Source organism: Athalia rosae, chromosome 3 (genome assembly GCF_917208135.1).
Source record: "Athalia rosae chromosome 3, iyAthRosa1.1, whole genome shotgun sequence".
Classification (NCBI taxonomy): Eukaryota; Metazoa; Arthropoda; class Insecta; order Hymenoptera; family Athaliidae; genus Athalia; species Athalia rosae.
This window is the reverse complement of record NC_064028.1, coordinates 24,972,066-24,988,498: the sequence shown is the minus strand read 5'-3', so window position 1 is coordinate 24,988,498 and position 16,433 is coordinate 24,972,066. Positions and strand designations below refer to the sequence as shown.

General features: G+C 35.2%; 1 protein-coding gene across 19 annotated transcripts in view; it reads right to left on the bottom strand.

The window, feature by feature from the left end:
• LOC105686871 (xin actin-binding repeat-containing protein 2) overlaps positions 1-16,433 on the bottom strand; it is a 62,426-nt gene that overhangs the window by 1,957 nt on the left and 44,036 nt on the right. For 7 of the 19 annotated variants that reach the window (XM_048652556.1, XM_020852770.2, XM_012402075.3 and 4 more), the window contains 14 exons: positions 16,293-16,424; positions 15,871-15,969; positions 15,378-15,467; positions 14,591-14,686; positions 14,226-14,460; positions 13,994-14,065; positions 13,341-13,503; positions 12,879-12,982; positions 12,602-12,777; positions 11,502-11,730; positions 10,761-10,882; positions 9,922-10,098; positions 4,508-4,822; positions 4,119-4,370 (listed from right to left, as the gene is read on the bottom strand). In XM_048652556.1, the coding sequence (XP_048508513.1) occupies positions 4,119-4,370; positions 4,508-4,822; positions 9,922-10,098; positions 10,761-10,882; positions 11,502-11,730; positions 12,602-12,777; positions 12,879-12,982; positions 13,341-13,503; positions 13,994-14,065; positions 14,226-14,460; positions 14,591-14,686; positions 15,378-15,467; positions 15,871-15,969; positions 16,293-16,424 (2,262 nt within the window). Of the gene's footprint in view, positions 1-123; positions 2,502-3,802; positions 3,812-4,118; positions 4,371-4,507; positions 4,823-9,921; positions 10,099-10,760; positions 10,883-11,501; positions 11,731-12,601; positions 12,778-12,878; positions 12,983-13,340; positions 13,504-13,993; positions 14,066-14,225; positions 14,461-14,590; positions 14,687-15,377; positions 15,468-15,870; positions 15,970-16,292; positions 16,425-16,433 lie in introns of those variants that run through there. The other 12 variants (XM_012402076.3, XM_012402078.3, XM_048652562.1 and 9 more) reach the window with 7 other exon arrangements.

The following is a 16,433-nucleotide window of genomic DNA, read 5'->3' as shown; positions in this document are numbered from 1 at the left end:
TATACATATATATTGAATAAATTGAAATGATAGAAATGAGGTTTAAGCTCGATGTAGAGGGATCAATAATTGTTTTGCAGATTTTGCTTTTGAAAGTTCAACTACTTAATGTACTCATAGAAATTGTTTTACCAATGATTAATTATTATTACCGTTATTAGTTATATTATGTAATCATTGCATATCGTGATAATAAACAAATACATATGCGTAAATAAAAACAATAAAATGTTTACGCGGATAAATTGAAAATTATACATGAATGAAATAATGATAATAACATAAAATGCAACATATCTCTGTCTAATATATAATATAATGTGATATAATAATATTATCAAATATACGAGATTTTGTTGCCACTAAATTCTTTTTTACCACTGATCAACAACAATAAAAGTTACAATAAAATAATTTAGTTTTTTTCCTCTTTTTCCATTACTATTTTATCTTTTGTTGAATATGAAACCTATGTCTGTATACTATAACTAATCATAACAAATAAATATTCCATTACGATTGCCAAGGTATTTGCCATCGTCATATAAATTATAGGCATATACATATGTATACTACTCGATATTGCATTTTTTCATTGATAGTAAATTTCAGTGATATTATCATTGTTCAGTGTTAATTGTAGGGTAATTCTAGGCAATCGACACCTCGTTCTTTCAGACTCCATTAATAATATTTACCACGCAGCACCTTATCGATAGCAAAATTGTTTAATGCCACAATCATTGAAAAAAATCAACTAGATTCTAACGATACAGAGTTTGTTTGTTTTTTAATATACACATGTATGTACGTACGTATCGTATGATAGATATATTTTGGACATGGGTTTCACAAATATCTATTCCCAGTTGGTACAGGGACCAAAAATTATTTAGTCTTACATCCTATTATAATGATATTACGTTTCATTATAGAGATTTTCGTATCGCAGGTATACTATTAAAAGTGAGTATGCAGTAGAAAGAGAAAAGAAATAACCAACAATGTATAGAAAATCCTAGTCACAGATTCTTTATAACTCTAAATGTGGAAATGATCACATAAATAATTATGCTAGGGAATCAAAATCTTTTACAAACTGTGATTTGAAATTTTCTGTTGAAAAAAATGTAATTAACAAACTGAATTACCTATACCATACCTATTATACCATAATGAACAGGTTGAGCGTTTTTTTTCATCAAGAAAGAAAAAAAACTCGTAACTTGATATCTTCGGAGCATAATTTATTTATCTGTATTTGGCGAGTTGTGGAATAAACGTTTAATTCTCATTAATCGTACTGATATTTCATAACTGCGACAATTTAATAGATCCTCATACAGTTAGAAGTTTAATTTGCTTTTTTTTCTTCTTTTTTGGATTTCTTTTTTAAGTTTAAATATACCTATGCTTTATATAAATTGATTAGGTGATATAATTGTAGTGCATTCCATACAAAATATGATATTACAATAATTATATCAATGTAAAGCTTTCAAAAATTCTATTTCTTTACCTTTTCTCCAAATATCAAATAGCACAGAGTAGTACATAGCAATCTCTGCATCTCTACAGATTGATCGATATTTTTAGTATTTATTTATACTTTAGTTTCCTTTGTTTTTTGTGAATTAATTCACTATTCGTTCACATAATATCATATATTTAAACAATTTTTCTTCAGGAAGCATTTTCAAATCAGTCCATAAGTTTATTTCATTTTGAAATATTTGTATCGGCAAACTATATAATTCTCAAAATAATAATAATTGTAAAAACATTACTATGTATTCTCGATTGGCACTATAGTAATGCTTCGTATGTAATGACATAGATTTCAATAATCATAAATGTCTACCACCATGGCCAACTCCTACCCCCCCCCCCCCCCCCCCCCCCCACCTCTCTAAACAAATAAGGCAAAAATGGTAAACTAGATTGAACGAAGTAGTAGCTAATAGTTGTTTTAAAAATTTGAACAATTAGCTGTGTCTGTCTAATATAAAAATCATTGAATCACAGCTGTACACAATTTGTATAATTGTTCATTCAATGGGTAATCATTGCCAATAGGAGTGTGTAAATAAAAAAATTGCATTTCAAGTTGATTGATAAAACGAGAACTATTGTAAGATTGGTATCGTGACGATGATTAAAAACTTCATAACGTGTAAAATATGCATATTAGATTGTATAATTGTACCCCATAATATGTATGTTACGTTACTTGTAATTGAGACCTTTATTATTCATTGCAAAGTACTTTAGGCCATCAACGATAGTTAGAAGTTTATTATTCACACATTATACCCAACTATAACGATTTAGTGTAATATTACTATTAAAAAAAAAAAAAAAACTAATATTCGAACGACAATAATCCAAACAATGATCATCGTTCTACAAATTTTTGCTTATCTTCGTTATATTCTTCTTTGGCAAATCCGTTGGGCATCTTCTCATCTCTTTTTCATTCTCAGTAGCGTACTTGTGTTTTACTGTGTGAGGATTGCATAGAATTAAATTGTGATTATTTTTGCATTTATACTAAATAATTATTTCAATTTAAACTATACATCTTTAATAGGAAACTATTTTACTATAAAAAATAAATAAAATTTCAACATTCCATTCCAACACATACAGATAAATATTTAGGGTATTTGTAAGTGTAATCAAAATGCAAAATTATAAGTGGGTAAACAAAGCCAAAAATAATCACATATAATATTTCATGCCAAACCACAAGACAATGGCGAAAAACATATTCGTTATTGGTATTAACAAAGCTATTACCGTAACACTAACAATAAGAAATGTCCGGCTATTCATTGCTCTTATGATTTTTTGAAAACTCCGTATGACGGTTTAACCCAAGAACATCTTACTTCACAAAAGCAGCATTTTTTCCCCCTCATTAAGTCGAACATTTATGTTATTGGATGAAAAACATTTCGCTAAGCAGTCAAATTTTAAATCATATGCCGTGAATCATATACAATCACCACATACGGTTACACGACTAGGGCATAATTGACGTACAAACATTGAAATCATTCTTATGAATCAATAACAGTATTTATGAACAATAGCCAACGTTTTTATTATAACAACGGTCAAGCTAGTGTCGTCAGTTTTAGGATAAAAAAGAAAAGAGATTCCGAATTCACTCGTCAAACTTACAGTTAGTTAATAATAGTCAAACAACCAAAAGCAAAATGTATATGCATCGCAGTATAGTCTTTGGATAAAAAAAAATAAAAAAATATCACTAATTGATAAATTGAATTGGATGAATACGTTCTAAGCATGGAAAAACGATGATAAAATGTTGCCAAATAAATGAAACAGGTATGTTGCAATGAAAACAAAAAAATGAATGGCTCTAATAAAATTAAAGGAACAGTTCATGCAACACACGTAGCTAAGAATGGATATCGATTATGAATATGTATACACAGATCTTATATACACAATGACAAGTGTAAATAATTTAAAGTAAGCTAAAAGAGATAGCTCAATTATTTAAAAACCCAACAGGCATTTCATTCGTCACATGATTGGGTACAACTTTTTGGAATTCGTTGTGCGACTATCGATCCTCTAAATATTACACCTGATCAATGAATGAATAGAATATAGACGGGATTTTTCTAAGACCGTATATGTTTTCTTGTAGAGTCAAAATAAAAGTTTGATACGCAAAAACGTGTGACACAGACTGTTTATGGTTGCAGGTCAGATGCAATAACATTGATTTTAAGATTGAAAGGGATATCTGGAACTTGATAGATTATACCTGGTTCCTCTGATAATTCGCGTGAGGAGTAATAAGAAATAAATGTATCAGTTGATGGCAACTTGGAAAACGGAACCCAACATCTTATTATTGTAATATTAATAAGAAGCCTGAAGCAGATGGTGGCATTGATTAATAACTGGGGTGTTATTACTTTAATACGTTATAATTAGCATTTGAATCGAAGAATGACAAAAATAAAAGTCAAATCAATCTTGGTATCTGCAAGGGTTTCAGGTACAATGAGCTTTCAAAGGTTCGAATTAGATATCAATCTCCTTCTTGACTATAATTATTTCTGATTAAATAAACTCACCACGAATCTGTTGACTTTTACTTTTGCTGTGCGGGGTGCTTCAGAAGGCTGAGAGCCAAGGGACTCGAAACGGGCCCTAAGACTGCTGGCGGATTCTATGCTTGACTGATCCCCGACTCCTTGCGCGATTTCCATTTCCGCTACATTATGATTAGTCACTTTGTCGTCGGTTGTTTTCCAATGCTCAAATTTAGCACGGAGCGTTTTTGCACGAGCAGCGTTTTGAGCCTGCTTCAAAAATTCGTCTTCGACCTGGAATAAACCGAAAAATAATTAAAGTCAGATTTTATGTGCTTCTTCATTCCAGCAAAGATTTTCGCACCGAAAATTCTTAACGATAAGCCATTGAAGAACTTCTAACAATAGTCCATCAGCATGAAAAAGCTTACCTTATCCGAAGCCCGGACGTAGTTGGGATCGCGTTCCTCTCCGCTTTCACCAGCCTCAGATTCTTCGCCTTCTTCGTCGTCTTCCTCTTCTGATTCCGAAGCAGTGGGTTTAGCAAATTTATCTTCTGGGGGTGGTGTGAAACGTTTCAAAGGCTTGGGGCCATCAGGTAGATCTTCTTTGCAAGCCTTTTCCTCCATTTGTCTGAAGATTGACAACATCTTCGTCGTTGTGTCGGTACGAACAACTTCATCAACCCTGTCATCTGCTCGCACAACTTCCGGGTCGCGGTAAATTTCACGTTCTGGAGACTCCATCTATAAAAAAAAAAACAGCAGCATTAGTTGAAGAGTTCTAGATTAATTTTTCCCACTCCTACCACATATCTATTGTCTTTATTTTTTTTTACTATCTCGAGTATTTTTATTTTATGTCAATTGGCTGTAAACATAAATACTTATGCGACTGCTAGGTCGAAAGATATTTTGTCACGAGCTATGGATGGACCGGAGAATTTTAGAATTTGTAATCAGTTTAATGGGTTGGTTGAACGTTTTAATGGTGGAGCAATGTCCGAGTTACATTTTTCAAGTGACTAGGTCAACTTCGTAGAAGACTTGCGGATCTCGATTCCCTGTAAATATATAAAAGACGACGTACATCAGCTGCTGCTACTGGTTCTCCTGTTTGTAGCGGAATAAGGCTGAATAACGTGATAGCACGATACAGGTTTATTCGTAAACTAAAGCAACTACAGGAAGAGGATCAGCAGAGTTGCAATTTATTTGCTTACTCGTTTTTTTTAACTTTTCTTTTTTCTTGTATTCCTCTCTTTAGATTTTACAACGCTCTTTTCATACATCATCGCACGTCGTTGAAAGTGGTTACAGTTATTCATACGGAATTCATCATTATTATTTGTGTGTAGGTATAGAATTTTTACCGCTAGATATACTTGGTGATAAATTTAATAAAATCAATTGCATGGTCGTATTTTATAGAGATGACAAACAGACTCTATGTCGGAGCATTTTCGTTTCCTTTTTTTTCAAGAAATGCGGACGTAATTTCTTTTTCTGCAAGTGCAGTTCGACATAAGGGTAATCATTCTAACATTTTCATTTGTTTTAGCATATGTCTCAATCTGTGGATGTACAAAAGACGGAAGAACAGAAATCCGTACATGATGTCATGGAACAGTAAACATTAGAAAGCATCCGGACAATGAGAAGAAGCATGCTTGCAGGGAGTAAATTAATACCAAGTGTTCCATATACATAGGTATACATGATAATATAATAGCCGATGCAGTGAGTATTCAGATGAAAAAAAAATGGTAGAGAAAACTTGAGACTTGTATATATTGTAAAGTGAAAATTCGGAATTACAAGCTTAGCTGTACATTTATATTCCAGCAGAAATATGTGGCGCAGTTTCATTCGGAATAAATTTTATCAGTAATGTTTTGCAGATCAGAGGGACGGGATAAAAATTTTCCAACTTACAATTAGATCACCTGCAAAAATGAAAACCGAACCGATTAAGAAACGCCGTGACAGCGGATCGTATAAAGATCGAGTATGTAATCCTGGCTAAAATGATCTCAACATATTAAGTTTCACTTTGTAAAATCGACAATATCATCGCTCTACTTTTTCCTTCTTCCTTGTTTATCGAGCGACTAGTTGGAAGTGTTTACTGGTTTTTTATGTAAAAAAAAAAACAAAATTGTAATCGCCGGTAAAGCTACACAACGAAATTCAAAGCTCCAGATCACGAAATTTAATTGACTAGGATAATATAACGAATGATACATATAGATACATATGGGATACAATGAACGGTATGTACATACACCGGGTATACAGTTAAGAAGAACAATTAACGAACCCACTGAGCGTATGTTTGGACGAAACGAGTCCAAGGTGGCAAGTCTGATGACTGACTTGTAAAAATGACAAGAGTCGAGAGTCCTGATTAATTACAACTGTAAAACTGATTAAAGGAATTCGAAAAATACTTCAATTGAGTAACGCATGTTAAAAAAAAGTATCCCGAGATCCTGATCGAATGAAGTAGGAAGACAATTAGAAATTATTCAGAGCGCGGCTTATATTACAGAATGATAAGATATCTAACGAAGATACGCGATTTCAGATTAACGTGATCTGAATAATTTTTTGTTAAAAATTGAGGCACAATTTTTAAAACCCGCGTGTCATAATTAGGCAGATTATTATATTACGGACGAGAAATTTCAATTAATTTAGATTCTATGAAGTTGAAAACTCTCGAATATTCAAAAACCGATTAGCTCCATTATTCAATAATAACTCACTAACGAACGTGTGATAAATTGGTCTCATGTGCGTATAGCTAAAAATTCCCCTGTCAACGCAATTTATACGAATGCTTGGTGATGAAATTAGTAAATCAAAAAATAAATAAATAGATGACCAGAATCATTTAGAAAAAAGTTTTGGAACTAAAATTTTGACCAGTTAAATAGAAGGAAATTAAATTTTATAATTCAATGTCACCTTTTAGAAATTGACTAATTGCGACAACTTTTTTCTATTTCTTACTTTTTTTAAAATTTTTACATAGTTGAAACCATATTCTATTCGATCGCAGCGAAGATAGTGAATAAATAGAGAAGCGGAATAAAATGTGTCGGTCTCTGCGGCATTTGAGGGGAAGCGAAAAAATGTCGCGAAGGACTTTAGTAACTCAAGTATCAGACAGTTTAAACACTAAACCAGCAAACCGGCAACCGGTGACTGACAATATTCTCGTTTTCCCTCGAATGTCTGTATACTGTCCACCTGTCCAGGTAGCGAGGAGTCTGAAACCTGACGTTGTTTAGTATGGATGTAATATATCCATACACTTAAATTTAAGTTTGTGTAAGTGCAGGGTTTCTACCTCTATACGCATGCATATTCCCCGCCGCGTTACGTTGCGTTTTGTATACGTGTAAAAATTATACGTGTGCACAGCACACTGCACATTCCCGATATTGTATACCCATATGTATGTGTAGTCAGGCGTCAAGTCGCAGCAGATGCCGGTTAACATGGAGATGAAAAGTTTTTAAAAATTTGAAGCGAAAGCGAAATAATGGTATCATTGAAAATTTGAATTTATTCCAATCTTCTCCCCTTCCTCTGATAGGTTCGTGGGTTTTGCCTTTTAAACATGAAAAATAAATAAATAAACAAATATAGAACGTGCGATTCTATGAAATTCTATTTCTCACGCCCAAGATAATTTTCACAAAGGTATAAAATCAAATGTGTACGTATATACGTATAATATAATAACGATCTTGAGTTCAAAAGTTTCGGTATTTCTATACAATAGGGTTTACGACCTCGAGTCACGCTATACGGGGCTCCCCTAATTACAGGATCGAAAAATTGAGGAAATGAAGACTCAAATTTTTGAATAAGTGTATTCAATCCCAGCTATAATCACTGTTATGATCCTTTCAATCGAAACTTGACCAATCTCGACTTGACCATTTATCAGAGCTGCAAAACCCAGACCACGAAAATTTATAAATTAGGAAAGAATAGACCGATAAACGTAAAATGCAAATTGATCTGAACTATTCTGCACACGGTACCTTGAAACTTGGAGCTTCTTTTTCGATGTTCTGTTGTTCGAATCTTTTTTTTTAACGTTCGTTTTAAGTCAGATCGACGAAACGAAGAGAATGAACGATGAAATAGAACGAAATAAAGCGAGACCGTCGTACTTCACCGTACCGCGTCAACTCGAACAGTGAGCAAAGAAGTGTGAGCGGTTAGTGAATATCACAGAAGAAGGCTCTATAAGCTAGTTTCCTCCTGGCTCCCGGGCCTCCTGTTGCAGCCCATCCTCTTGGTATAAAGAAATGAGTGGCTCCTCGAGCGGAGGATGTAAGAATCATAACGGTACGAGACGGTCTCGCATTCCGGGGTTCAAGGACAGTCAAGAAACAACGAGTGCATGCCGCATACCCATCCAGAGTCCTTGATTCTCCGTATCCCCTATTCCTGAGTGTCCCATATCATCCCGTGACCTGTCCTATAATATGATACGACTTTGCCTCAGGGGAAAGTTACTTTAGCTCGGCGAAGCTGATCCGTTTTGAATTCAAATCTGTAACTAGCTAAATGCACATTTTCGTTAACAAAAAGCGAAAAACTGACAAATAAATGGCACCATTCATAGTCGAAGTAACAAAAATGTTACCGATCAACAGCATCCGTCCTGGATGATATTAATAAATCCAAAAATTGTTTGAACCCTTCCCAAGTTATTATCGTTAATTGTAGAGAAAAATTTTCGAAAGAGGAAAACCGTAGCGTTCTATTTTATATTGACATAGTGGAGGAAAGCTTTTCAATTACCTATTGCACTGCGATCGCTATAAATTGGTGCGCGGGTAATTACGTGCAATTATGACCGCGCGCCGGTGATCTTGCGCTACTGCATATTACTGTTATCTACGGGATTGCCTGTCGGAATTTACGGCAATGTGTGCAGATGTGCATTCCAAAATTACGAATTACGAATCGCATGAGATGGGTATTTTTCCACTCGAGCAGTCGCACTTGCTGATATACAGTCTAACCCGAGGGAACTGCAGCAATTACGAAATTACATTTCTGAGCGCAAATTCAGAATCTTCGATGACGATGAAAATGAAAAAAGATTAGAGGCAGTTTCATTGCCTTACGATTGAGGCGAATTGAAAATGAGGAAAATAAAAAAACTTGTTACAACTGCTGTACATTTTTGTCGTTAATTAAATTGAGTTAATTTGTGATAACGCAACAACATCAATGGTTAAGACAATATCAAACAAACCAAACTTGTAGCTGAAATGCATATCAGTGAATTAGTAATCAACGGTACAAAGCTTCACACTGCACGCGTAAAATTCACATAATACGCGGAGGTATGTAAATGTGAGACGGTTACAATGAATAACTTTATACCATTGATTGAGAGTTATTATGCCATTCCGAAAAGCTATTCGGATCGCGAGTTTTTTCAAGACTGCGCGGAGGTCTTTTCAAGTCGGAAGAAACATTTTCAATGAAAGTTGTCAGACATTTAGAAAAATGGTGTGATTGAAAAATTGTTGGAGCATGAAAGAAACTTTGGAATTTAAGACCTTTAAATGAACTCATTTTTTTGCAAACCACAGATTGTAACAGTAATTTGAAAGTGATTGAAAGTATTTCTAGACCCCATTTGTAGTTTTCGTAAATGATTTCCCGTATTAGGCCAGAGGCAGCTATGGTAAAATCATGTAAGTTAGTCTGTCGGCAAAGCGATGATTGTTTTCTACTCTTAAAACTTCAAATTCTTTGGCGTTAACAACACTTGCAACATTCCTCATCAACTCAACACCAAATCGAACCTTGACTTGTCCGTCGCGTGGTGGAGTGATTCTGAATTGTCTTCGCTGTTTCTCAGGCGCTTTGTAAGCCTCGAAGAACTTGAATTTGTTCGATATATCCGAAGTCTCTGCTCGGACCTCCTCTGCGGTATCTGTGCTTCGAATCACGTCCTCGGATACTTGACGTCCCACGAAAGCCTGCGATCATCATCGCGAGGGTTATCGCCCGGTAATTATTAGTAAAAAAATCTTTCATCTTCATGTTTGTCTTTTTTCACAGTTTTCATGATCTGCGTCGAGTTCAGATTTCGAATCATGTCGTCGGAAACGAAACAGTAAAGAAAAAAAGAAAAAAGGAATTTACGAGAGAGTGATGCGGTGCACCAAGAAAACCTGCAGAGTTTACTATAAGAGTGCATTTTTTCTATGCACTAACAAAAGTTTTATACCTACTGAATACCCAACAGAGATAAAAAGGTATAAACTCTTCGCACTTTTGCACAAGCATAGCATCGACGCGTGTCCAATTAGAAAATTTTAATTATCTCATCTATTATAAAGGTTCTCAACAAATATGTTACGTAGGCATAATAGAAATGAGTACGAAATCTTCTCCGTACTGCGATCGGCTACTCGGTGTGCAATTAACTTGACATAAAAAAATTAACAATCGTTTATGGTCCTCTCAGAAATCGACACACGCGATTCTAAGATGTTATACCCGAATTAACGTTGCCTTCCGAAAGTGGGTTTATTACACCGAAGACTGAGAGAAGCGACTGCATTGGCTATTCCTTTCTCAGCTCTCTTTACTTCTTGCGCGGCCAATTATTTTAATACAAAAAAAAGGTTCAACTCACGTCACGGGCACGTCGCGTTGAATCTGCTGGTGTTTTTGGGGTAACTGGTGTGACAGGCCTTGCAGTTTTGGCAGCCGTTGCATCGAGTTCTAGGAAAAGACTGCGCGATTTCTTGCTGATACCTGAAACATGTACGCGAACGAGTCACAATCACCTGCCAACAATAGAGGCGATAAAAGAAAAACGATGGATGTATTTTTATTACCAGCTGCAGCAACTATAGTTAAAAATAGAAGATAAGGCTCCAGGTCATGTCGATATGCAAGTAAACCATATGCGCTGGTCAACGGAAATAAAACCTGACAAATTAGAACACCACTGAAGATTTTACCAAAATTGGCCGGTGAAAACTCATGAAGAACTTCACGATTCAAAATTTTTAAATACGCGAAGAACTTTGAACTACGCAGAATTTTTTACTGATTTCTCAAAAGTAAGGGAAATAAATCAACAACTTTCAACGAGTCGTTTGAGGGATCGGGCTGTCTTCAATAATTCCAAAAACCTACGTTTAGTTCAGAGAAATTTCGAAGAATTAAAAAATTCGATATACCTATCTACCTATCGAATCTATATCTGAACAACATCTGTGGCTCTAGAATATCTGGTCATCTTCGATTCAACTTTTGATTTTCATCTCGGTCTGTTTATCAGCATACATATAATAATACGATTACAAATAAATATTCCTACAGGGTTTCTGTAGTATGGTTAATTCGTTGAAAAAATTGTATATCTTACCAGCGGCGATAACCTCCTCGTCAGGACGATCTTGATGTTTAAATTTATCCTCGGGATTTTCGTCGTCGTTTGCTGCGATCGGTTCACCGCGTTCGAATCGTTCCTTGATTGATCGAGCGTGGGCGGTTTGCTGTATCTCCTGGATCTCCTCCGCAGCATTGATCTTTGTCACTCGCTCACTCTCAGCTACCGCTTGTTGATACATCTCCTTCATCTTCCCTTGCTTTCCCTGTAGAGAACAAAAACAAGAACAACTTCAAATAAATTTTAAGACTAGCTACTCAATTTGGCAGGGAATTTAGGCTGTGCCTTTAAATAAACCAGCCTTGCACGGACGAGCCACCTTGTGATGTTCCGTTATGTTATTTTCTATTTTTTTGGTAAATAAGTCATTGAATCTCCAAATTCAAAGTTTTTGACAATTTCAAATGTCAAAAGGTTGGAAACGTCATTGAATTTTCATAAAAATTCAAACGTCACACTTTGCGAGTTTTGTCTAGCAAAGCGAGTCTCATCTCGAGGTGCGAGTTTGGGTGAACATAAGTTTTTTAATAGATGACATACTATAGGTATAGTTTTTTTTTTTTTTTTGACGTAACCATTTCAGTGATGACGTGAAATGAAAGCGGGTCATATTGTCGGAGTATATTTCAGTCATCACCGACAATATACCAACGCTAATTGACCAACGTTTCCTTATATTAAACTACGGTGTTTTTTTCCTTTTCTTAACCGAGCGGATCATTCAAATAATAATCCTCGCAATAATTGATTGAATCACGATACTGCCATTTAGTTCGACGTTTCAGACAATAATCGACGAAGTTGATTGGATCGAGTGAAATTTTGACGACGGATTCTTATGGTCGCGTTTGAAATTCGATATTGCAAAAAAGTCAGGATGCTGCACAACGAGACAGCTGCGTTAAATTGGGTCTCTGTTAATTGAATAATTTCTAACTTTAACGGCAGTCACATTTTCCAATCGCATGTCTGATATGGAGTTGGAATTTTTTCATAGATCAAACGACAAATGACGATATTTTTATCGGAGCCGTTAATTCACTCAGTAGTTATAGTAATTAGGAATATAAACTCACCATAAACAAACGCGAACGGATCCCGGCGATTTCCTCCTTCCGAGCTTCTCGCTGTGATTCTCGTCTGCCCTGCTGGCTTGTAGATTCCCATCGATTTTTCATGTCATCCATTTTTGAAAAACTCATAGGACGTTCGCGTGTTGAACGTTTTGCTTTTATTATTTCTGTCTCAACTTCTGAGGGGAAGTAATGAAAAAATAAACGAGGTCAGATCGCAGTGATTCAGAATATTAATGTTTTTTTTTTCAATTTTTTTTTTAAATCTTGACTCCCTCACCTTCAGTGTCTTCTTCCTCCTCTTCACTCTCGCTAGACTCTTCATAGGGAATTCCATTGAGGGATTCATCGGCAACACCAATGTCCATTCCCTTAGCTTGGAACCTTCGCAGGGTAATAAACAAGGTACTCGTAAAAACATCCATTATATAAATTAAATTATACACAATGTTATGTTAAATAGTTTTGTGGATCTCAGGAGACTTTTTGTTCACTGAAATGCAAACGTTCAAAAAACCTGCGGCATATATCGTTAAACCACGACTTTCAAAATGCTGACCAACACAATTATTTCTTGTGCAGCAAGCAGTTTTGAATATCGTCTTTCCTGTGTTTGTGACGGCCATATTCAATTACGTCATCGTCATTTACTCACATAGTTAATATTTTCTGATCATTGTTCAAATCGACAGAATACCCGACCAATATTATACTGTTTCTAGTAAATCGTAAATCATCTTACTTAGCGAGTTTGCTGAGAATGCTGGGTGATCGTTTGACGGCGACTTGAGATGGAGACCGTTCGATGTCGTTATTTTCTACCCCAGTTTTCTCAAAGACTTGAAAACGCGATTTAACGTTGAGCGCAGAGAGTTCCTCGAGTCCCAAGTCTGGCTTATCAGACGCTGAAATTTTAATGAAATTAATAATCGGTCATGGCTTGTCTGGAAACCTTTCAGACGCTGCTAAACATTTAAAGCAGATCAAAATACTGTTAGGTTTTGTTATGTGCTGAAATCGTCACGACATGACATTCCGTTAACATATCCATTGAATGGGGGTTTCAGGAAGAGCAAATCAACAACAGGATCGATGTAATTACACCCATAAAAAGCACCACACGATGTAACATTTTAAATCTAACTGTAAATTTGGTTACGAAATTACTGACGAACGTCGACGTAATTTTTTCAAGAATCTTTCCGACGTCAAAATATTTTTTTGTTGCCAGTAAAACCCGCGAATTTTAAGCAGGGATTATCAAATTGCAGCCAATATTGCCAAAATACGGGTATTAAATACACATAAAACGTTTTACAGTAAAAACTGGGCTCTTCTGTTTTTCAAAGAACGCCGATTAGTTCTTGTTCTTTCTTTTGTTTTACACTGATTTACCTCTGACCACATCTGGCGGCAATTCTTTCGGCTGGTTCTCTCGAATTATCAGCTCAGGTTTGCGTGGACGAACTATAGAAAATTTTTTGCGGTAAAATAGTTGAAAAAATCCATGTTTTGAAGTTAATTTTTAAATATCAGACCGTTTCCTTTCCACTGGACAAATAAAATTTATCCAAGAACCCCAATAATCGATAAATGCGGAAAATTTTTCGTCAAGATTTAAACTTACTGGGCTGGTCGGATTCTTCCACTGGCTTGGGTTGGAATAGTTCCTTGAAGTGGGCCTTGCAGTACAGAGTCGTTTCGTGACTTTGGTAATTATCGACGTTCAACTGTTTGCTGCATTGATTGCACCGGAAGCAATTTTTGTGCCAAATCAATCCTTCCGCCTTCGTCTGTTCCATTTGAAATACCACTTTGCCACAACTACGGCAATTCGGAATTGGCTCACCATTTTGACCAACCTGAAACAGATTATTGAAAGTTATTCCAATATAGTTGCTAGAAATTTCATGTATACAAGTAACGTCAGTATTTATGATCAAAACCTATAGTGAGAGATAATGAGGAATATTTATTGCAGTTGAAACTTACCGAATTGAATTGTTGTTGAACTTTTCCAGTGTCAACTGATCGAACATGAAGGACGGGTTTCTTGCTTAAGGCATCGAATTTGTTGAAGCTCGATTTCTATAAAAACATATCAACAACCGAAAATTAGCCTGATGAAAAAAGGAGATGATACTTGATTTTTTTCAATTCCAATTACGCTAAATATTCGAGCCGTGCGATTGTGGTTGATTCAGTGCTGAATGGGTGCAGTATGGCGTTGCGCTTTGAAATTAAGTTGCTTCAAAAAAGCTATAAATAGGTAGAACAGAATTCAGGAGGTTCAAGGGCTGGAGTAAATAGAAAAAGTATTTCTGGTGATTTTTCTTGTTTTTCTTACGAAAAAACAAAATTTTTGGGCTTCCAAAATTTGCAGTACACCAAAAACGACGTTATATCAAGTTTTGAGAAATTTTTTGTTTCTCTGTGCAGTTTGATATCCCTAAGAAAAAAATATTCAACACATTTTACTAAATGGATAAATCTTCAAATTCCAAATGCGGCCTAATAGGGTAAGTATTTCACAAATCTTCAAATTGCGCAAGCAGATAAAAATGTATGAGGATTTTTTTCTTTTTATGTACATTTTCCTCAACCCCCGAGCATATGCAGCAGTGGAAAGCAGAAGAGAAGAACCTAAAGTTCGTATTCTTCGGTGATCCCATTAACCACGTGATATCCAAGTTTAATCGGGTGTAAATAAATGAATCCAAGTTACACCAAATATGGGAGCCCTAAATTGAGGATTGGTTGGGATTCCATGAAATCTTACCTGATACTTGACGAGTGGTCTAGGCAGGTCGGTTGAGTCCTTTTGAAGACTGTCGATTTTTAAATTAGCCAAACTACAGTAGCACGCTCTCTGTCCAGTCCATAGTAGAGTTCATTTTTTTTTTTAAGTTATGGTTTTTTGATTGCAATTTATTTATTTATTTTTTTTTTGTAAGTGATCGCATGCACATTCATAGAAAGAAAAAGAAAACGTTTGTATAAGATAAATAGGGTTAGTCAAAATTTCTCGAAGGCAGCAGATGAACTACGTGATTTTTTTCCAAAAATTATTTGTTACACATAAATTTTTTTCTTGTTTATTACTTCAATTTTTCTGCAAAAATAAGCCAAGGTGTATTTCTACATTGAATCGCAATTTCAAAGAGTACTGACCAGCGTAATTCACCTAAATCCTTCGTGAGTTCAAAGAAAAAAAAAAAACCAATGGAACAGAAAGCAATGACAAAATTAATCAAATAAATGTCTGTACTTACAAGTGCTTTTACAGAAACACTGCTGAATATTGTTGCATCTTTAGCAAGTTCCGTACGATCCTGAGAAATTATTCTCAAGTCACCCATTGACTTTGCTTTCTACAATTTATCATGTATGCACCCCATAAGTAGCAAACAAGGTTAAATAAAAACAGAATAAATGAAATTAGTTCGTTGTCAAATTCAAATAATGGTAGTGGTATCGGTTAATTGAGTATTATGAAGATGTTTTTGTTTCTTTTTCCCACAATCATCGAATCTAATCGTAAGTTTCATCGTTTGGTGAACGACAAACACTGATTGAATAATGTGATCTCATTTCAAATACATTTTTGGAAATTTTTATTTCAATGAATCTGATAAAAAGTTCGATGAAACGAAAGGAAAAAAAACGAGATGGCATCCTCTGGGGATTTTCTCACCGTATAAAAGCCTGATTCACAAGATATCAGGCTTTCTTTTGTAGTTGAATTAATGGATTGCATCGAACCATTGGGCACGCTATGGCGTGTATGATAAAAATGTCGTCCTTCCAATGTAGTTGTGGCCCTCCGCTGCGATTT